The sequence below is a fragment of the Lissotriton vulgaris genome, chromosome 2_1, assembly GCF_964263255.1.
Source record: "Lissotriton vulgaris chromosome 2_1, aLisVul1.2, whole genome shotgun sequence".
Lineage (NCBI taxonomy): Eukaryota > Metazoa > Chordata > Amphibia > Caudata > Salamandridae > Lissotriton > Lissotriton vulgaris.
In genome coordinates this window covers 1,732,141,604-1,732,164,201 of record NC_141687.1, presented here as the reverse complement: position 1 = coordinate 1,732,164,201, position 22,598 = coordinate 1,732,141,604, and the positions used below count along the sequence as shown (strand labels likewise).

General features: G+C 47.9%; 1 protein-coding gene across 1 annotated transcript in view; it reads left to right on the top strand.

Moving 5' to 3' along the window:
• LOC147733205 (uncharacterized) overlaps positions 1 to 22,598 on the top strand; it is a 618,178-nt gene that overhangs the window by 213,686 nt on the left and 381,894 nt on the right. The window contains exons 15-16 of the mRNA XM_086957739.1: positions 2,410 to 2,536; positions 13,862 to 14,117. Of these exons, the coding sequence (XP_086813865.1) occupies positions 2,410 to 2,536; positions 13,862 to 14,117 (383 nt within the window). The remainder of the gene's footprint in view (positions 1 to 2,409; positions 2,537 to 13,861; positions 14,118 to 22,598) is intronic.

Here is a 22,598-nt window from a genome sequence, read left to right as displayed (position 1 = left end):
ATAAGGTTCTGCCAGTAATATGGTCGGATCATAAGGCCATCTTTTTCACACTTGGCTTCTCCTCCTGCAATGTTACAGATAACAACAAACTGAGAAGGCTAAAACTATAGGCCTTGGAAAAAGCTGAATGTAAAAAAATTGAGGGACATACTCCCCAATACTTACCCAGTCTCCCGTGGCAAACCAAATAATTCTTCAGTGACTTATACCCAGTAGCTAAACTCAGCTGCACTAAAATTGGTGCCAGAAAAGACAGAAAAACGCTATAGGAAGTATCCATCTGCTACCTGGTTTTCATTGGAGCTTAAGGTCTTTCATGAGAAATACCGGATGTAAGAGCGTCGATGGAGGAAGGATTACTGTACAAACAAGAGGGTTAAATATAAAGAACTACTAAGGCAATACAAGGACCTAATAAAATCTGCTAAAACTATTTTTTTTGCCGGAAAGTATAAGCACAGCAAAAAACTCAATTAAAGATCTTTTTTAAAACAATTAAATCCGTGTCTAAACCGAATACTGAGTCCTCCGGTAGTCCTGATGAGGCTTTTTGCAATAAGCTGGCAATCTTTTTCCAGTCTACAGTTAACTCTATCTATCAAGATTTTTTGCCTTCCTTGAACTCATTAGACGTAAATGAATTTACAATGCGCATGCAGGAATCCGACCTACAAGATATTGTTACCTCTTCAGAACCTCCTCAATTTAGTGATTTTTCCACTTTCACTAAGGAGAAAGTCATTAAGTTTATTGATTGCATCAAATCTGGGGCTCCTTCAGATCCCTGTTTACCACTGGTTCTCAAGCAAATTGCCAATGTGATTGCTAGCCCGCTTATAGACATGTTCGATGAGATAGTGATCTTAGGGCAATTTCCAGACATATGGAAAAAAGCCTCCATTCGGCCAGATACCCCTTCTGCAAAGGAACACTGCACAGGATTTGCTGCAGTGGAGAAGAACATAGTGGGAGTTGCTGCAGAGTCAGGATGACAAACTATGCATCTGTTGTGGATCGAAGAGTAGCTAGGTCTGCATCTCCTCTCAGTTCTCAGAGCAGTTTTTAACCAAATATTTTGCAAGTCCCAAGTTTTGGATTTTAGCTATCTGGGGTCCTTTGGTACCACTTCCAAGGGTCCAGGACAGGAGAGGCACCACTTGGAGGTTCAGGACTCACTCAGGGTGTGGCCAGGTGCAGGTTCAAGATGGGTGGACCATTTTATGTCCCTATGGTTCTGACCAGGAGGCTGGACAACTTTCACTTGGAATCACTCTGGAATACTCAATTCAAGCAGTGGAACAGGGCTCAAACAACAAAGAAGGTTCTGAGTGATTTAGTCAGGCATCAGGCAGCAGAGCAGTCCTTTCAGGTGTTGCATAACAGTCTTCTGAAGTACACAGCACCAGGCAGTCCTCAAAGGAGTTGATTACGAGTCTGGTGATCCATGGTCTGTCAGACGCACTGGGGCACATCGACTGCTGAGATTACTGACACCCGCAAAGTATAAACTGTTTACTGCCAGATGGCCTGAGACATTCATTTTGGACTAAATATGTATTTGAGGAGAGATAGAGCTGCAGATAGTCCTATCAGCTGTCTGTGTAGCACAGAAGGAACCACATTAAAAATGTGTTTTGTGGAGTAGAAAAATCTCTCTTAAACGGTGGTGGCCAGCACTGATCGGAGGGAGCAGGCCGGGGGGAATGGGAATGTAAAAAAAAAAACACTTACCTTATCACCACATCCCCAATCTCTTCTCCCTCTTGCCTCTGTTCTTGGGCCGTAACAGCAAACAGGAAGAACACCCAGGCTCCCCTGACCAATCACAATGCTGCAATCAAACATTGTTGTTGGTGTGAGTGCTGTGGTTCGGTGCTCAGGCGGAGACGACGGCCTGCACATATTCTCCACCCTTGCTGTAATGTAAACCCAGAGGGTCGTCCAAGCATTTATGCACACATGGAGTGGGCAAACCACTCATTCCCTGCATTGCTCTGAGAGCAAAGCAACCCCGCCCGCAAAGCAGCTGAAAACAATGAAGTGATGATAACAACACGTTATTATCATTTTGTTGTTCCTTCGTCACACTGCTTAAATGCAGTAGGGCAACACTCCTCTGCCTTAGTGCAGGAGCCACCACTGCTCCTAAACCAGACTCGCCAAATTAAAAACATTAGTAACTGGATGTACAAATAGAGAGACATGTCGCCTGATTAAATGAAGACACTGATGGTTACAATCGGCTAATTGACGATATGGCATTCCAGCCCTTCCCCTTGGCTGATCCTCAAGGATGTTTTATGCATGATATGGTCTGAGAATGGCTTTGTGAACAATGTACATGTGGTGATGGTACTTTGATATTTCTGCTGCTGCTACTGACAGAAAATCGGCTTTCTTGTTCACCAGAACTGTATGTTTGATACCTGCAACTGTGAGAAGAGTGAAGACTGCCTATGTGCTGCTCTCTCGTCCTATGTCCGGGCCTGTGCCTTCAAAGGGGTCCTATTGATAAACTGGAGAGAGAATATTTGTTGTAAGTATTAAACCCACTTCCAGTTGGACGTATGGTATGCATCCTTTGCTGAAATAATATTTATGCTGTGCATTTCAGTCTCAAACTTCTGAGCATGTATATCAAGCAAAGTGAAACGTTAGCAGCAACATTATTTTTTAGGATTAAAGGGGCCACCCACTGTAAAGAAAAACATTTCTCTTTACTCAATCCTACATCTCTAACAATCACTAGCACAAGGCTTTCTAGATGTTGCTTTGATTGATGATGTCTTCTGCGGTTTCTAGATGTATTGTGACATCATTCTATGGATACTCCCATTAAGATCAATTTATTTTAGTTTGTTTTCTACATCTGATCTGCATCTACTTTATTCATGATCTTCTATTCTTAGTTTCCTTTGCAACTAGAAGATGAACAGCCACAATGATCTGACCTAAAAGAGCATATATTTACATCTTTTTTTATATTTTTATCAAAGTGCTGTATAGTTCAGGAGAACTGAGCACAGTTCTTCTGTGCTAATCGACTTCCAAAGCATCAAGGAATGTAAGCACTGATTGCTTGGCTGATAGTACACTAGTAAAAACACATTGATTAAATCATGTTGTGCAAATTGTTTTCTACAGTTGGTTTTCAGGTACAAGGTTCTATCCTCCAGCAAGAGAACCATACTTGACTTTTTCTCACAATGAAATGCACAGTTGGGTACAGGGAAAAAGACATGTCATTCAGAAAGAAAACTCAAGAAGAGTTGATAGAACAGCAACAAATATTTACAAAAAAAATTAATTAATGAAGGCTGTGGATACGAATTGGAGGTTTAAGGAGAGGGGTCACCTTATGTTCTCTTACTCACATGGGAAAAGCTCACACCCCTTTTCTTCTGTTGTTGGTAAGTAGGGATTAAGAGGTTTCATGTAGAGACTGAAGATGATGGGGCAGAGGATGGATTCCCAAACTACTCCTCATGGAGGTTCTCATCTGAATGGGTTGATTATGGCTGGTGAAATAGCAGGTGAGCCTTGCTGCCCTGTATCAGAGAAGTGGTCTTGAAAACTGCAGAAAGGTCAAGTAGAGCACTAAACGTTAAGGGTAATTTTTATTGTTGATGAGAAAAGTGTAGTAAAATACTGGAAGACTAGCAGTCTAAAAGCTACATCATGGTCTGAAACCAGATTAATACTCCAGCAGGAAGATATTTTGTAGCTCTAATTATGTAGTGGAGTGAGTAGGAGAGTGGTAGGGCAATTGATGGAAAGATCATCCGGGTCTAGTGTTGGTATTTTTCAAATGGAAGGAAACGCCTTTTGTATTTTGAGTTCATCCCGGAAGGTTCCTTGGTTGAGTGAGGGCTGGTGGGGTTTAAGGACGTCTCCAATGAGTGAATTCCCTATAAAAAAGTAAAGTGATATCTCGAAATAATGTTTTTTTGAGGAATGAGTTAGTTATGGAAGATGAGGTTGAAAATTGCCCAGTTGATAGTGTGATGGGATGCGGAATGAATATCTGTCTATAACCATCTGTCAGGGTTCTGATTCTTTTTACCTTCTAGTGAAGGAGTGATTGACGGCATAGTATTTGTTGATTAAATGTGGAACAGAAGAGTCTTTCAGAGACAGATGCAGTGTTTAACTCCTTGCATGCTCATGACGACCCATGGCGGTCATGAGTCACAGTGGGCCTGTGCTCACGATGGCTGGGGGCCGTCTGAATCCCGCCCACTATGTAAATTACCCGCACATCGCGAAAATTTGCGGCGCATGCAAGGGGTTAAGTGCCTGGCAGAGTGCTTTTTTTCTAATCGTTTCTAGGTTGCCACAGAGGGGTACAGTTTGTGGGAGTGATGATTTCAGTGTAGGCTTGTGTTTTTTAATTGGCTGTTGGTGTTATGATGTCTGAGATCACACGGTATAAGACTGGGCAAGACCTGTTGCTGGTCAAACAAAGGCCTCTGGTGGGTGGCTATCCATGGGAAGGAAATCACAATGTACCCAATTAGGCATTATGTAGATGGAGAATTATATTAGACAGCTTTCATAAGTCACCGTGTTGAGTCCATATTATGTGTTCTAGATCCAAGGCATTCTCATGCTTTTCTGTTGCTCACTGTTCGTTATCAGACAACTGCCTCATGATGTACCGTTATCTTTCTAGTCTCCCTGGGGCTGCTTCACGGAGCCAGTCTCCTACTCATAGCAGACGTCTTGTTGTCAGCTTTCAACTCTGCCACTGCAGTTGCTGAAGATGCTAAGCTTAAGTAGCACAATCACAATAAGTGACAAGTTAGTCTAATAAAAAAGATGTGGTTAAGGTGTGGACTTGACTGTATGGATCAGTTGACCCAGGACGTTGTCTGGCTTTACAATATGAATATCTGGCCAGGCCAATCAAGTCCTTCTTCTTTTGAGCAGTTAAATAAGTGCTATTCGTGAGAAAACTACATCCTGTACCAACACATCTGCTGTGGGTTTAGATGACTCGGTTTGAAAGAGGTGTATAGGAGGGTGCGCATGATGCATGTGTGCATCTTTCTTCACCTGTATGGAAGGGACTGTTGATACTCAACAGCACCATCTTGCAATCCTCTTCCTCCTCTGAGTAATAAATCTAACTGATGACAGCCTACAGCAGCACAGGAGTATCCTCCACTAGCCGATGCTGCACTGAAATTAAATGTACCTTATTAACAGCTACATGAGAAACCCATGTGTGCAAATGTCAATGAAACACAGGTCTATATTTACTCATTCATGGTGTTTTATACATGAACCAGCATCCAACTACAGGGTGTCACCATACATATTTGTGGATCTAGGTGCAACTTTAACTTCCCCACATGTTTTGCATTTCTTCCAGTGAATGATGTGCCTGCTACTTTAGAATGAGTGGATAGGTTGCTGAATTCCTTTTTTTAGGTAATTGGGCAAGCAGGAGCTACTGAGACCAACTGTGGTGGTTAAGACTTGCTATTCCTGATGTCCAGAGGCCTGGCCTGCTATGGGCTCTGTGTAGCTGGGCTAAGTACCCCTTCTGCCCTTGACTCTCAGTGGCAGCACAAGTTGGCCAGTCCAAGGCTTCTCGGAGAAGAGGTAGGTGTAGGGTGGACATAGGCTCACAAGTCAATGTACTTCAGGAACCCTAATAATTGAATGTCCAGTCAAATATTCACTTTTATAAAAAGTAGTATTTAGAAACACACACTAGGTGAACAATGGACGCACTAAATAATAACGCACTCTTCTTCAGCTCTATTCTAACAGAGCCCCTTAGGTCACCTGAGTTCTTTTCTTCTTGCTACGGACTTACTCCCTGTTTTTCTGAGCAACATGTCCTGACCTGAAGTCGAATTTGCCTTTTTTCACCGATGAGCAGTAGTGTTTTCACAGCAAGCATGGTGTCTGGATCTTTACGCTGCTCCTCCATTGTCACTGAAAGTACTGCTTGTCTCCAATGGCAGACTAGGACGGTACGTGAGTTCTGATGACAAAGTGGCAGCTCTGAACTCCCAGTGGCACACCGTTCATGGGCAATGGCCCTCAGCTTCCTCCATGGCTCCCATCTGGAATACAGGAGTCACACTCAATGTGGCGCCTGTCTTTGGATCAATTCCTCTGTAGTCCACTCCATAGAACAATCTGCCACAGCTGGAGTGTCTCCAAACAGGACTGCTACAAACACAAGCCCTGGGAGTAACTAGAGGATCACACTTGGATGTCAGCCTCAGTAATATGTTTATCAAAATGTTACAAAAGGAACTCAGTCCTACTCTTTATAACTCTCTTATCAACCCATCTCCTTACTGAGATGTTTTGATGCTCCTTTGACCCTAAATTAGTTATTTTAAAGTACATGAAGTGCCTGCCTCTTGTTTCTGCAGTGTGTCTCCCACCCAACTCTCAGGAATGCAGCAATCCACAAATCTGTCTAAGGTGCTACTCTACCTCCACATGCTCCTCCAGCAGGCCCAGGGTTCCCCAGAATGGAAAGCATAGACTTCCATGTATTGTGCCTTTCACAAGTACACTTACATCCCTGCACATATATGCAATTACATACATGCAGGCTCTCAGGTACTGCACCAAATCACAGGTACACATACTCACCAATGTGCACACGCACTCATGTGCGCTGACTCTCCTGTACTATACCACATCTCAGGCACACATATATACCCATGCACACTAGTAATCATGCATGATGACTGGCACTGCAAACAACCCAATGCAGATCAAGGGTGACCTAAACACACATCAGTGGTTCTTTACAGAAGTAGACCAGACAGCTCCATTTTAGTGCCACAGGTAAAAAAGACCTATTCCCTCTACTGATTATTATTATTAATAACACAGTATGCTGTCACCACTGCTCTCTTGCCGTGTAACTCCTGGTGGAGGCAGCAGATTCTCTTTAGGTGCTCCTCCTGGTCTAAGCAAGATTGCAATCAGTGAAACAGGTCTAGGTCATGGCGCACATGCATGATCCGTGCTCGACCATCCCCAAAACTTATTACCAAGGACGCAGCTGGGGCACTCAGGGCATGGATAAACATCCATTACCATGCAAGGGACTTTTCTATCCCAGCAGTTGCTCATAGCCATGTGCCAGCTGGTTGTTGCCCAGGGCTACTGCATCGTGGTTGAAGTGTATCAGGGTCGATGCTTCAACATCCTGCGCATGCTACGTAAGATCTTCCGGTGGATCCCCACCGAGACCAGGAAGACGGTCACCCAGGCCCTCGTCACCAGCCGACTGGACTACGGCAACTCCCTCTATGCCGGAACCACTGTCAAACTCCAGAAGAGACTCCAGTGAATCCAGAACGCCTCAGCAAGACTCATCCTGGACATCCCCCGACACAGCCACATCTCCGGACACCTGAGAGACCTGCGCTGGCTCCCGGTCAACAAGAGAATCACATTCCGACTCCTCACCCACGCACACAAAGCCCTACACAACCAAGGCCCAAGATACCTTAACAACCGCCTCAACTTCTACACTCCCACACGCCAGCTTCGATCAACCAACCATGCCCTCGCCGCCGTCCCCCGCATCCGAAGAGCCACCACAGGAGGAAGGTCCTTCTCCTACCTCGCCGCCAAGACGTGGAACTCCCTCCCGACCCACCTCCGCCTGACCCAAGACCACCTCGCCTTCAGGAAGCAGCTCAAGACCTGGCTGTTCGAGCAGTAGCGGACCCCCTCTCCCCAAGCGCCTTGAGACCCTCCAGGTGAGTAGCGCGCTATATAATTACTGTGATTGATTGATTGATTGATGGTAGGTATGAATATATGCTGATTGGTATTCTGCCAGGAAATATCCAGATTTGTAATTCTGTAGTGAATGGGCATGCTTCAATGTAAACAGTACTGTTTTCAGAGGGTGGCAGTATAGCGGTAGCATTGGCTATATTGTCTATACTTGCCTCTAGATTTGTTAGAAGGCAGGTAATTCCTCCTTGTTTTCAGTTGTGTTTGTTTACTGCTGACAGTCCTTACCCGACCGGGACCAGCGCCAGGAGCCCAGGACCTCCGTGGCACCAACACTATAGCCCTACAGCACTCCAAAAATTCAACCCAGGCTGCAACAACAACTGCAAGCTAGCTTCGCCAGCTGACACCCATGAACCCTTCAGCTGTCACCGCTGCCGACAAACCTGCAGCAACGACAGGTGCACGGACCAAGCACAACCCGACTGCAAGAACATACCAGAACCGAAGACCGTGCAATGCATCCACCTCAACATCCGATCACTCCACAAACACGCCACAGAAATCTGGGACCTTTTCGACAGCATTACCCTGGACGTAGCGTTCTTCACTGAAACCTGGACCAACACCGCCTTGGGTCCAGAAATTGCCATCGCAATTCCTCAAGGATACAAGATCGCCTGAAAGGATTGCCATATCCGCCCGGGAGGAGGAATCACCATTGTTTACAAATCCACCCTTTGCCTGAACACACTCCCCGACAAGCCCAAAGACATGATAGAACATCTCCACTTCAAGGTACAGACCAACCCCAACAATACCCTCTGAGGAACCCTCATCTACCGAACCCCTGGATCCCGCGGACCATTCAACAACTCCATCACGGACATCATCTGCCCGCATGCCATTGCATCCACCAACTACACCCTGCTGGTAGACCTCAACTTCCACATCGACATACAACTGTACCCCAACACCACATCCCTCCTGAACAACCTCCACAACATTGGACTCTGCCAAATCACGACTGAACCCACGCACTCAGCAGGACACACCCTCGACACTCTCTTCACAACGCCATCACCTTCAGCCATACCACCGAACTCCCATGGACTAACCATCGATGCATCCACTTCACTTTCAGAACATCCACCATCCACAGACACAAAGAAACTGGACCAGAATCATCGACGACCAGCTCACCTCCTCACTCAGCAACTTTGCCCCAACCATCGCAGAAAACGATGACCACAACACAGCAGCCCGAACCCTGCACAGATGGATATCCGACAGCACCAACACCATTGCCCCCATCAAAAAAAACAACAACACCCACGCCAAGAAAGCCAGATGGTTCATCAGCAAACTTTGAGAGTCCTGAAGCACCTGCCACCGCCTCGAAAAGGCCTGGAGGAACACTAAATCCAAAGAAGGCCACAATAATTTCAGAGCCGCTGACAACGCCTGCCAACAACTCATCAGAAAAACGAGGAAAGAAGCGATTGAAGACAGCATCTCCACCCACGCACACAACAGCAAAGAACTCTTCAACGTCATCAAGGAGTTCACCCAACCCCCCAGAGAATCCACTGACATCCCTCCCTCACAAGACCTCTGTGGCAAACTCAGCACCTTCTTTCACCACAAAATCAAAAGCATCTTTGAGAACTTTGACGGAGACAGCCCACACACACAGCCCCCACCAACCACCGTGACAACTTGAAACTAATGATTGACAGCTGGACAGCCCTCACCACCAAAGACACTGAAGACAATGAAGTCAATCCACTCCAGTGCCCCCACGGACCCCTGCCCCCACCACATCTTTAACATAGCAGCCAACACCATAGCCCCCATGCTCTGCCACACCATCAACCGCTCCCTGGCGGCCACCTCGATCACTCCACAAACATGCCACAGAAATCTGGGACCTTTTCGACAGCATCACCCTGGATGTAGCGTTCTTCACTGAAACCTGGACCAACACCGCCTTGGGTCCAGAAATTGCCATCGCAATTCCTCAAGGATACAAGATCGCCTGAAAGGATTGCCACATCCGCCCGGGAGGAGGAATCACCATTGTTTACAAATCCACCCTTTGCCTGAACACACTCCCCGACAAGCCCAAAGACATGATAGAACATCTACACTTCAAGGTACAGACCAACCCCACCAATACCCTCTGAGGAACCCTCATCTACCGAACCCCTGGATCCCACGGACCATTCAACAACTCCATCCATGGACATCATCTCCCCGCATGCCATTGCATCCACCAACTACACCCTGCTGGGAGACCTCAACTTCCACATCGACATACAACTGTACCCCAACACCACATCCCTCCTGGACAACCTCCACAACATTGGACTCTGCCAAATCACGACCGAACCCACGCACTCAGCAGGACACACCCTCGACACTCTCTTCACAACGCCATCACCTTCAGCCATACCACCGAACTCCCATGGACTAACCATCGATGCATCCACTTCACTTTCAGAACATCCACCATCCACAGACACAAAGAAACTGGACCAGAATCATCGACGACCAGCTCACCTCCTCACTCAGCAACTTTGCCCCAACCATCGCAGAAACGATGACCACAACACAAGACCTCTGTGACAAACTCAGCACCTTCTTTCAAAACAAAATCAAAAGCATCTTTGAGAACTTTGATGGAGACAGCCCACACACGCAGCCCCCACCAACCACCGTGACAACTTGAAACTAATGATTGACAGCTGGACAGCCCTCACCACCAAAGACACTGAAGACAATGAAGTCAATCCACTCCAGTGCCCCCACGGACCCCTGCCCCCACCACATCTTTAACATAGCAGCCAACACCATAGCACCCATGCTCTGCCACACCATCAACCGCTCCCTGGCGGCCACCTCGTTCCCTGATGACAGGAAACACCCCGAGGTCAACCCCCTCCTGAAGAAACCCTCGGCGGACCCCACTGACCTCAGAAACTACAGTTTGATCTCCCTGTTCCTGTTCCTGGTGAAAGTAATAAAGTAAGCCATCAGCAGCTAACTCGCCACTTTTAACGAAGAGCACAACATCATTGAATCCTCCCAATTCGGTTTCAGGAAAAGGCACAGTATGGAAACCGCCCTCTTCGCCGCAACAGGCAACATCTGCACCCTACTGGACAAAGGAGAAACAGGAGCTCTCATCCTCCTTGACTTCTTAGCGGCATTTGACCAGTCTCCCACCGCACGCTGATACTCAGACTTCACAACAAATAGATCCAGGACAAGGCCCTTGACTGGATCAGCTCCTTCCTCTCCAGCAGAACGCAGCAGGTCAGACTCCCCCCATCCTCTCGGAGAATAAACCAACCACCTGCGGAGTCCCTCGGAGCTCCTCCCTCAGCCCGACGCTATTCAATGTCTACATGACTCCGCTCGCCCCCATCGTCAGAAGTTACGGACTCAACATTGTGTCATACGCAGACGACACCCAACTCATCTCTCCCTATCCAATGAACCCAACACCACCAGACACAACTTTCGAGAAGGCATGGCAGCCGTCGCCAAACGGTTGAAGAACAACTGCCTACAACTAAACACCAACAAGACAGAAGTACTCATCATGGGCCCAAACCCAGAATGCCTGGAACAACACCTGGTGGACCCCATCCCTCGGAAACCCGCCCACCCCCTTGGACCACGCACGCAACCTGGGAATTATCCTGGACACCAAGCTAAAAATAGACCACCAGATCAACTCAGTCTCGTCCTCCTGCATCCACACCCTTCGCCTCCTACTTAAGACCTTCAAATGGATCCTCCTCGAAAACAGAAAAACAGTCATTCACGCCCTCGACTACGGCAACGCACTCTACACCAGTATTAAAAAAACCTCACCCGCAAGCTACAGAACATGGAGAACGCCGCCGCAAGACTGTTGATCCTCAACCCGTCAAAACACTGCCATATCTCCCAGGACCGTCCTACACTCCACTGGCTCTCATTGAGACAAGAGTCACTTTCAAGATGCTCACCTACGCACACAAAGCCCTCCACGACACTGGACCAGCATACCTGAACAGCTGACTCAAATTCCAAGCACCCCAAAGGACTGTACGATCGGCCCACCTCTCCTACACTGTGGTCCCACGCACCAGAAAAAACAGATCGAGAGGCCGCTCCTTCTCCCACCTCGCGGTCAAAGCCTGGAACGCCCTTCCACTTCACCCCAGACAGACAACATTGCTTCCCATCTTCGTAAGACACCTCAAAACCTGGCTCTTCGACGACCCTCTCCTTAATGGACTGGAACTTGCACCCCGCACCCCCAGCACCTTGAGACCCTTACGGGTGAGTAGTCGCACTTAACAAACGCCTGACTGATTGATTGACAGTGAAATACCAGTTCAGATACAGTGCAGTCCTATCATATGTTCAGAAATATCTTCTTAGTAATTCAAGGGGAACCGCTCTCTTGCTTTAGGGGTAATGTGGCACTTGTAGGTGGTCGTTGTAATGGACATGCCAATGCGTTAGTTTAGAAAGTGTGTCTTTCTGAGGTGCTGAATTTGGCTTGGGAGTTACAGGATATGTCAAATGCAATAGTGGAACTCTCGCAAGTGTGTTATTGCCAAAGTGTTTTGCTGTTTACGCAGCATCTGACATCAGTTGTTTTTGAAGTTGTGCTGTTTTGGTTGTGTTGTAGTTGGGATAGGGAAACAAGGTACAGGCAAGTGCTAACCTGACTATGTAGATGATTGCTGTCAATCCCACTACTATATTTGTCAAACTGGTCAGACTAATAGGACTGTTGTCTGACATTGTGGGTCCTGTTATAGAGATGTGTAATTAGGTGGCAAGACGTGGAATAAATATCCGATTCAATGTGGTGCTGCTTGTCAATTATGACATATTGAACAAGTAGGAGGTGGCATTCCCAATGAGTGCACCACTGGATGAGATATCCCCTTCAGAAGTTACATCGAGTGACACGCATAAGGATGCTGTCTCACTGACTAGCGGTGAGTGAATGCGCACTATGCAATACGTGTTGGCAAATATTACTTATTCCTTTTTCTTCTACTTTTTTATCTGTAATGTTGGTTCATAAACATGGGCGCAATAGGGTCAAGAAAGTATCAGAAGAACATTTGTGCATATATGAATGGAGAAAAGGTGTAAGTAGTTTAGGGTGATGAACAATACGCAAGTAGATACCAGAATAACTTATGCACATGAATAGGCCTATGCACACACCATGCATTACTAACAGGACTGTATTTCATTTGCGAACCCTGCCCATTGTTCTTCATTACAGCTATGTCCCAGTAAAGTTAACAAGTTTACATTTCCATGACTTGTTGGTTACCTTAAAAAAATCACTGTAGGACACAAAACTACAGATTATATCATGAATTGTGTTGGTGTTTTATAATATTGTTCACGTGGCTGAGGCTTGCCCTGCCGGTATGCTGCCCATTGTCAAGTAAAGCCAATTTATCGTAGCGAGACAGAGCGAAATTGGTGCTCAAGGTGACTACTTGGAAGGGGCCCATTGGCGGAAAGAGATTGAGTCTTAGTTGTCACTACCGTGGTCATGTGATTATTATTTTATAGCAGGCAAACAGCGGTAGCTTCAGAATACACTGATAAGGCATGATAAGGGATGGAGTGAGGGTCGGAGAACGAAGAGGAAAGCAATGCAAAAGTGATGTTTCCAACCACTTTGTAAGATTTTGCCCCTGGCCTTCCATTGTCGTATGCAACCTTTTTTTGATGTTTGTATTCCTTTTGGGATGGAGTGGTCTAGACTTCCCTGCCATGGCATCCTCCGTTGCAATACAATTGGTACTTATTGCTTGTCAGTGCATCAGAGAACACCCTCTCTTGAATAGTCAATATGCATTAAATTCCTGAAAAAATGCACCCATCTAATTGATACATTCAGATGGGTTTCACTTTGTGTGGAATGGAAGCCTCACATTTTAATCGGTCACCATAAGACGATATTTACTTGCCTTCGTTGGTGGTAGAGAAGGTGCTGCCCTATTAAATTGTTAATACAGTTTATGCTTGGGATCTTCTTTTCTTGTTTCTTTCATTTCTCTTAAAAACATGTTCTGCATAAAACTGATTTTTTCTTTATTAAAAGCTAAATACATCAGCAACTGCCCCGAATCCCAGACATACAGCTACAACATCAGCAGCAGCCAGGCGACTTGTCGCTCGCGCAGTGAACGGGATATCACGTCCAGCATCAAGTTTGTCCCCGTGGACGGCTGCACCTGTCAGGACGGAGCCTTGATGGACGACGTTGGCAAATGTGTGCCCTTGGACGCCTGCCCCTGCTACTACAAGATGTCTGCCATGCCGTCTGGCGAGGTCATCCGTGAAAGCGGAATCATGTGGTAAGATGAGTTGACAGACTGCAAACTTATGATGAGCTCCACCATTTCATTGTGCCAAGACTCTCTTCGGAGGTTCAGGGCATGGAGGCCTTAAAGCTCTGGTGTTAAATACCCATAGTAGAGTTCCTTAAGTGAATGAGCATTAAATAAATAAGTGCTTTTTCGTTAATTCTAAAGTGTGATGGAAACAAAGATTTTGATAAGACCAACGAAAAAAATCAAGACTTTTTATATGGTGATGCACAAATGACAAATATTGAGGGTCAGATTTATGATCCAGTTTGCGTTGCTCTTTCACAGCCCAATATGATGCAAGAGCGATGCAAACTAACGCCATATTGTTGAAGCAACGCAAAGCCACTTTGCATGGCTTTAAGTGGCTGCAAAAATTAGAATGACGCAATGCAGTGCATATTGATGCTTTGCTCTGCCCTGATTAGGCATTCCATTAGCATTGGGTGAGTGTTCTAACCCAACTACCATGGTTTTGGATGCCTTTCCAGATTTATAAGACTTCATAAACCTGGGAATGCACCAAAAAAAAGCCCCCGAGGAGAGGGGTAACAGCGAGAAATATCTTTATTTCTCCTCGTATATTCCTCTTTCTATGTGTGCTTCATTCTACAGCACACATAGAAAGAGGAAAAAGCCTTTCGAGATTGCTTTTGTGTAGGAAGGTGTCTCTTCCTGCACAAAACCAATCCTGCCTAAAAGACAGGCACCCATGCTCCAAGGTTGGCTGCGTTGGCGCTAGGCTGTCAAAATGTCATGAGCAGGGAAAAGAACAGCCGCGTCACATGCAGGTAAGAGCGGTGGGGCGGTAGGGCCAGGTTAGGAGGATTTTTGAAAGACGATGAAGAGGGGGAATTAATGATTTATTTAATTTCCCCTCCCCATCTTCTGTCGAAATCCCCCCTCACCCCGTCCCACCGCTCTTACCTGCACAGGCCGCAGCTGGAAAAGAACAGTCATGCTCAGTTTTTTATAAATAGGGTGCATTCCCGCCCTTTCCATGTGACGCAGGGCAGCTCAGCAAGGTGACTTGCTGCACTGCCCTGAACTGCAAATGTCATAAATATGCCTCCTACAGAATACCACCTTCCACATATTATCATATGTGTGCGAGTAGGACTATGAGTCTGTGCAAATGTAGTGGTTATTTTAAGGTAAAATATGTGCTGTCTGTAAATAACAGTGTGCTACCACATCATAATCAATACATTTGCAACAGTGTGCTCTAAAATGCAACATCAGCTGCATATCACACCCTTACCCTTCTCTTTCTGAATGGGCGTGGCTCATTTGCAATACTTGTTCTTTGTGTGATGCTTGGATTTTCCAGAATCCCTCATGAGTATAGTGATGTAACACTGATGGCAGCACCTCCACTCTAAAAAAGTTCCTGCATCACTTTGAAGCCTTCAGAGTTCTTAAAACAGATTAAGAGTGAATAAAAGATAATTAATACATTTCTTACCCTAAATATAGGTGAGTTTGTTTACATACACTGGTGGGTGAATACAGTAACAATGCAGGAGCATACACTGGAAATTAGAGAGTGCCTTGGGCTGTGGATGAAACATGTCTGAACTCAATATTTTATTCCTCATGTAGGGAGCTAGGGAGTCAGAGATGGAAAGCACGCTAAATTAGAAGAAATGGAGAGCGATTTCTGCATAAATCTTTTTTTCAGTGGACAAGGGTTCTCTTATGCATTCCTTCACATAGGTTTAAGGAGAGCCAATGAATTTTATGACAATGGAAAGGTAAGCTATACAGTAAGAAGTTAATTTGAAATTAGCTGGGTACTTGGGGCTTAGCTTACTGAGCATACATGTTTAGAATAAGGCCCCATTGCTAATAACGACTTCACTGGCATTACTGGAGATGGTGAACCTGGTAGTTTGTCTTTAGTTGACCTTCAGTATGCCAACATTTTGGGAATATAGGAATAGCCTGGACCTAGAGTAATCCTGATGGACACTTTGGTATCAATCGATTTATATAGTGTATGAATCTGAACTGTTAATTGGGGTGGCAAAGGTTGAGTGTTAGAAACGGAGGTTTCTGCTAGGCAGAGTGTATGTACATCCTGTCCAAGAAGGTGCCCCAAACCTAGCCAGGTTAAGTCTGATACACAACCTTAATTAACCTGTGCTCAACCTCTGGTAGCTTGGCTTAGAGCAGTTAGGCTTAACTTAAGAGGCAACGTGTAAAGCATTTGTGCACACTTTAATTACAGTAACACCGCAAAAACATCTCAAAAAGGCTTTGACACCAAGCAAGAAGCTAGAAAAATAGCTCCCTGATGTGACAAACAACGAGAAGTGAGGTTTAAAATCAACAGACACACCAATTGTACCACTTTATTACTAACTCAGGTGTGTGCTGGTGAGTTAAAAAGGCTGGTAGCTTACTGGTAGCTTACTGTCGCATACCACTACCTGGTATGCAACAGTAAGCTACCAGCCTTTTTAACTCACCAGCACACACCTGTGTTGCGACAGTAAGCTACCAGCCTTTTTAACTCACCAGCACACACCTGAGTAATAAAGTGGTACAATTGGTGTGTCTGTTGATTTTAAACCTCACTTCTGGTTGTTTGTCACATCAGGGAGCTATTTTTCTAGCTTCTTGCTTAGCACCTTTCGGTTTGCACATTTATTGCTTTGACACTGTTCTTTTCTTGGAAAAGGAATGGCAACCGATGATGAGAAAGGGGCATAGATTTGGTAACATCTGCCAAGTTCGCCAAGGGTTGTTCGCCAGTGAGGTGCCTTCCTCTTCGCCACACATTTTTTCATCTATTTAATTTCTAAGTGTGGATGGATGGACTGTTTCAGTGGGACAGACATCATTGGATGTGTCGAGTTGAATTCTTCCCGGATTCTCCTACTTATAGTTACAGGCAGTGGTTTGGTATGGATAGTAAGACATTAGAGAATATACAGCTAACCATAAATTGAGAGGGGGTGGTTTTGGAATTTAAGTATTGTTCCAGCAAATTGGGTTCTCATGTCGACTAGACGGATGCTAACTAATATCCAGGGTACAGAAATTTTTTGTTATTGAATATTTTAAATAGGACCTGCCCATGTGAAATGACCCATTGATGGAGTTGCGTCACTTTCATGACACACTCCAGCAATGCGTCGTTTTTGCGCCTACAGATACGTTAAAAATACTGATGTATTTGTAACTCCTTGAGACATGATGCATCATACTGTAAATATGACACATCATTGGTGTCGCAAGGTGGGTGCAATAAAAAATGACGCATCACTGTTTTCACGCAGCAATGCATCACTTTTCATAAATGAGGCTTTAAGTATATAGAAATGGAGTGCAACAGCAGACCCCAGAATAATAACTTCTTCTCCAGTGCAATACAATCTTAACTCATGACTTATTTTGTCATACAGTGCCAGTTCCCTCAGATATTCCCATAGCTTCACGGGGCAATTCTCTGTAGATCTTAACACTCTTTTCCTTCAGCAGCCTGGGCTGTCTTCCCCTCTCCCCTCACGGTTTCAGTCAGTTAAAGTCTTTGATTCCCCTTTGACTTTTTTTCATTGGGGACAGCAAGTATCAGGTTAAGTATCTCTCATACTACAGAACTGCAGTGCTCTCATCCTTGGTGGGAAGTCTCTAAGGTCCATAGTAGTGCTATTAATTCGATACATGCAGTACCTCCTGTGACCACACATATCACTGTCATGAGATGTGCGTCAAAACTATTTACTGGAACGTGTATATTTTGGTGCAGTAAGCACTAAAATCTACATATTATTCCGCAGAAGCCCGTATATCACACCTGATAAATTGTGATTCAGCGGAGTTGGATTTTATCAGGTGTGATAAATATCACTCCAATTAGTGCTCTAGTTGTAATAAGTGCCTTAGTTGGGCTAGTGACGTTAGGATGAAAATCAAAGGGCTCCAAAGTTTATCAAAAGTCTTGACTGTGGGGGGGCGTGGCCAGCAGCCGATGATGGTGGCAGCCTAGAGGGAGAGCTCCGCAGCTGAAGCGGCCTCCAACGAAATCCGACTAATTATCCGAGACACTTATGTCCCAGGCGGGAAGGTACTGAGGCCCAGGACCGGGCGGCAGAGGTACGGCCAGGCGGAAAGAAAATCCGTGACCGGAGAGCCGAGATATCACTGGCCCCGAGTCGGCCCTTGAAGGGATCCCAAGCCGGAGACTGGCCTGGACGAAGGAGCCGGCAGGAAGTGAGCTGCTCTGGGCGGAGGGCCGCCGGAAGCACCCGCCCGCGACACCTGTGGAGAGAGAGACTCCCCGACATCTTGCGGGACTATCCAGGCGCCAAAAGCCCCGAGCGGGACCCCGGGGGCCCCCACGCTGAGTGGCGGGAGGCGGATCCGGCGACCGGAGGAACCAAGCACGGACGTGCGGAGGGAAAGGACCTGAAACGGAGCCCGCCATCTTAAGGACCCGGCCGGGTCCCCGTGCACAGCCGATCTGGTGCGGACATCGCCAGGGGAAAGCAGGTACCGTCGCTACACGGCAAAGCGCCACCCGATACAGCGACCCACGGCTCCGGTCCCCTCCCCCCGCGGTGTGGGGGCGCACTGCACCCACGAGAGGGCTCGGGGGCCACGGTGAAACAAAACGCGACGCCCTATCCCCGGAGTAAATACAGCAACTGCGATAGGGGACTGGGACAAAGGACTACACACGGGACTGGTGCAGGCAGCATACGGCGCTACACGACCCCCCCCCCCCGCTGGGTGGGGGCCTTTATGCGACACTAAGTGGAACTTTATCCCCGGGTAGGGGCCGAGGTGCCTGGCAGAGAGGTGAACACAGCAACGGCGGCAGGGGGGAAAAGGCAAAGGACTAAAGAGACCGATCTCGGCGCAACAGACATTGAGGGGGCGCCTCCGCGGCCAGCGACCCGTCGATACCACGCGGTTGGGCAAAGTACAGTCCAGCGACCTAATATATAGCCGACCAGAGGGGCCACGCGCCGCCACGAAATAAGGCTGGAGACGAGCCTGGAGGGCCATACCCTGAGGGCCACGACCGAAGGCGCACTACGCGCCGTGTGAGTCCGGGACGCTGGTAAAGCGAGGGGCTGCCCCGGAGAAGAGTGAGGGGCACGGCTCCACGATCAAAATGGCTGGCAAGGGGCCGAAGAACAACACGACGCAGTCCCGCCTTGATCGCTTCGCATACGAGAAACCCGTCACCCCCCCGCCAGATGCCAGGTCACAGGCGGGCAAGACAGTGGAGGCGACGGGGAGCAAGAAGGCTACCCTGGACGATGTCATGCGGGCCCTCACACAGGTGCAGGCCACGGTGGGGTCAATCTCAGCCGAAATCACGCTGATTAGGGCAGACTTCCACAAGCTGACGGAGAAAGTGAACACGATGGACATCGTAACAAAAGCCTTGGTGGAAGATGTGTCGGAGCTACAGATTAATATGGAACGTCTTTCAAAAGAGAACAGGGAGCTGAGAGACAAGCTCGACGACCAGGAAGGACGCTCGAGACGGAACAACATCCGTATAATAGGTGTGCCAGAATCGGAAGACACGAGGTCGATGGACCTCTATGTGGAGAACCTAATCAAACAGCACCTACGACCTAAGGGACTCTCAAATTTTTTCACAGTGGAGAGGGCGCACAGAGTCCCTGGAGGGCGCCGACAAACGGGTGCCAACCCCAGGCCGATTATAGCACGACTCTTTAATTTTAGGGATCGAGATGTCATCTTACAGGCGGCAAGAACCTCACCCCCCATTAAGATTCAAAACGCCACGCTAGCATTTTTTCCAGACTACACGGCGGAGGTCGCGAGGAGGAGGAGAACTTTTTTCGAGGTCAAAAAAGAACTGAGAGCCAGAGAGATCCCTTATTCAATGCTTTTCCCAGCAAAACTTCGGATTGTGGCCGACAATAAGACTTGGTTTTTCGACACCCCGGAGGTGGCACAGGAATGGCTGGAGGGTTGGCGGACGACAGGCCACCCCCGTCGCTCCAACAGACAAGCCAAGAACCGTAATGGAGGATCACAGCAGGGCCTGCAATCAAACGGTGCCGAGGCGGAGCCACTTTCGCCATTGTCAGAAACTCAAGAAGGGGGCGACGACGGAGAACAGTGATCCCCGGATACTGTCCATTTGAACTGCAAATACCGCGGCCCGAGAATGCCGCCTTGGACACTGGGCTGAGGGCCTCCGCGGCCAAGGAGGGGGCCGCCGACTTCGGAGCATCCTTCACCCCAGCGAGCAAGTACTATGTTATGGGTTGGGTTCAAGCACTCTGCTAAGTTGGGGGGGCGGGCAGTTATGAGTCCGTTGAGCAGGGGGGCAGGGAGGGGGGGAGTTGGGGGTAGGATGGGGCTATGGTTTTTAGTTTATACACAGGGTCAAGATTGCTACGAAGGGGCACATGAACACAGAACGATAGTGTCAGGATGCTGCACGCAGAGTCACTACACAGATCTCCTGGTCCTCCATACGCATGACTTAGTCCGCATACACGTACACGATGGGGGAGGGCACTGATATAGGGCGGGCAGCCCCGTTGAGCCTCATGTCCTGGAACGTGAGGGGTCTGGGCGACAAGATTAAGAGAGGGCTGGTTCTGCAAAGTATAAAAAGATTAAATCCCGCCCTGGTCCTACTACAAGAAACACACCTCACAGGCATGGCCACAAAGGCCCTAGACAGGAAGGGCTATAGTATGGTGGCCCACTCTGAGTTCACGAAGGGGTCCCGGGGCACCGGGATACTAATTCACCGCTCATCCAAGTTTATACTCCAATCAGTGACAGTGGACACGCAGGGCCGCTTCGCAGCGGTGCATGGACAATGGGAGGGAAAACCACTTAACGTAGTATCAGTATATATCCCACCGGCACTACACACTATAGCCTTCACGGAACTAGGTAAATTCCTACTAGATCTTCCGGAGGGGGCCCTTGTACTGGGCGGGGATTTTAACGCAGTGGTTCAGGACTCCCTAGATCGATACCCAACGCGCACACAAACACCGGCACACTCCAAATTGCAGGAATTCATGGAAGCACAGGGCTTAGTGGACATATGGAGGCGACTCCACCCAGTAGACCGGCAATACACATACTACTCGGCAGTTCACGACAGCCTGTCGCGGATTGATCATTTCATGTCGTTGGAGGGGGGTCTCCTCACCTTCACTGACTCTCAGATTAGACCGCGAGGGGTCTCCGACCACTCCCCGCTGACACTGACTCTCTCCAGTCTGGAACGGACCCGTGGGCGTATCTTCCCTATCTACCCGGGGTACCTCGGGGAGCCTGACATAGCCAAGGCCTTGAAAAGAACAACACGATCCTACCTCAACGAGAATAAAGGTTCAGTAGAATCACCTACGATCCTATGGGAGGCCTACAAAGCAGTACTCCGCGGGCAGGCGATCTCGGTGATAGCGCAGCACAAGCACACACGGCGTCAGGAACTGATAGATCTGGAGGGTCAACTTGACAAGGCAACACAGGACCACGAAGGGAACCCAACTGGGGACACACAACACGCGCTCCGAATGGCCCAGCAGCGCCACACCGACTTTCTGCGCCGCAGAGTGAGGGAACATATGTCAGCTACTACGAGTAGGGTATATGACGTGGGCGACAAAGCGGGGAGGCTCCTGGCATGGTTGGAGAAAGCACGGGGAGGTCAGAGGGCCATACTCCAGCTGAGAGACTCTAATGGCGAGTTACACTCTAGTCCGGCAAGAATAGTGGAACTCCTGGCAAACCACTTCCACTCCGTGTACACCCCTGAATATGAGGTTACGCGGGAGATGGCAGAGAGCTCGCTCATAGGAGTGCCGACCCGCACTCTCACCCCCGACCAACGAGAAGAGCTCGACTCCGACCTGACAGCGGAAGAAATACAGGTTGCCATAACGGCACTACACCCGGGGAAGGCGCTAGGTCCTAATGGTGTGCCGATAGAGTGGTACAAAATTATGTCCGAAACGCTGTCCACGCCATTGCTTGATATGTTCCAGGAGTGTCGGGAACAGGGGCGACTGCCTCCTGACCAACGCACGGCCACGATTGTCGCGATTCCCAAGCCCGGCAAACCCCCTGAGGACTGCGGGTCATACCGCCCGATCTCCCTCCTTAACGCTGAGAGCAAGATCCTGGCGAAACTATTGGCCACCAGGCTCCTGCCTCACCTGACGCACTTGATACACCCGGACCAGTCGGGCTTCATGCCGCACCGGAGTACGGCACTGAACCTAAGACGGCTGCACGGGGTGCTGGCCCGAGCCCCGCGGCTGGAAGAACCAGCGGCGGTACTGTCACTAGATGCCAAAATGGCGTTTGACATGGTGGAGTGGCGCTATCTCTTTGCGGTTCTGGAACACATGGGTATTGGCCCGATGTTTATATCGTGGGTCAGACTACTGTATACTGAGCCCGTGGCGAGGGTAACCGCAAATGGCCACACATCAAGGGAGTTCT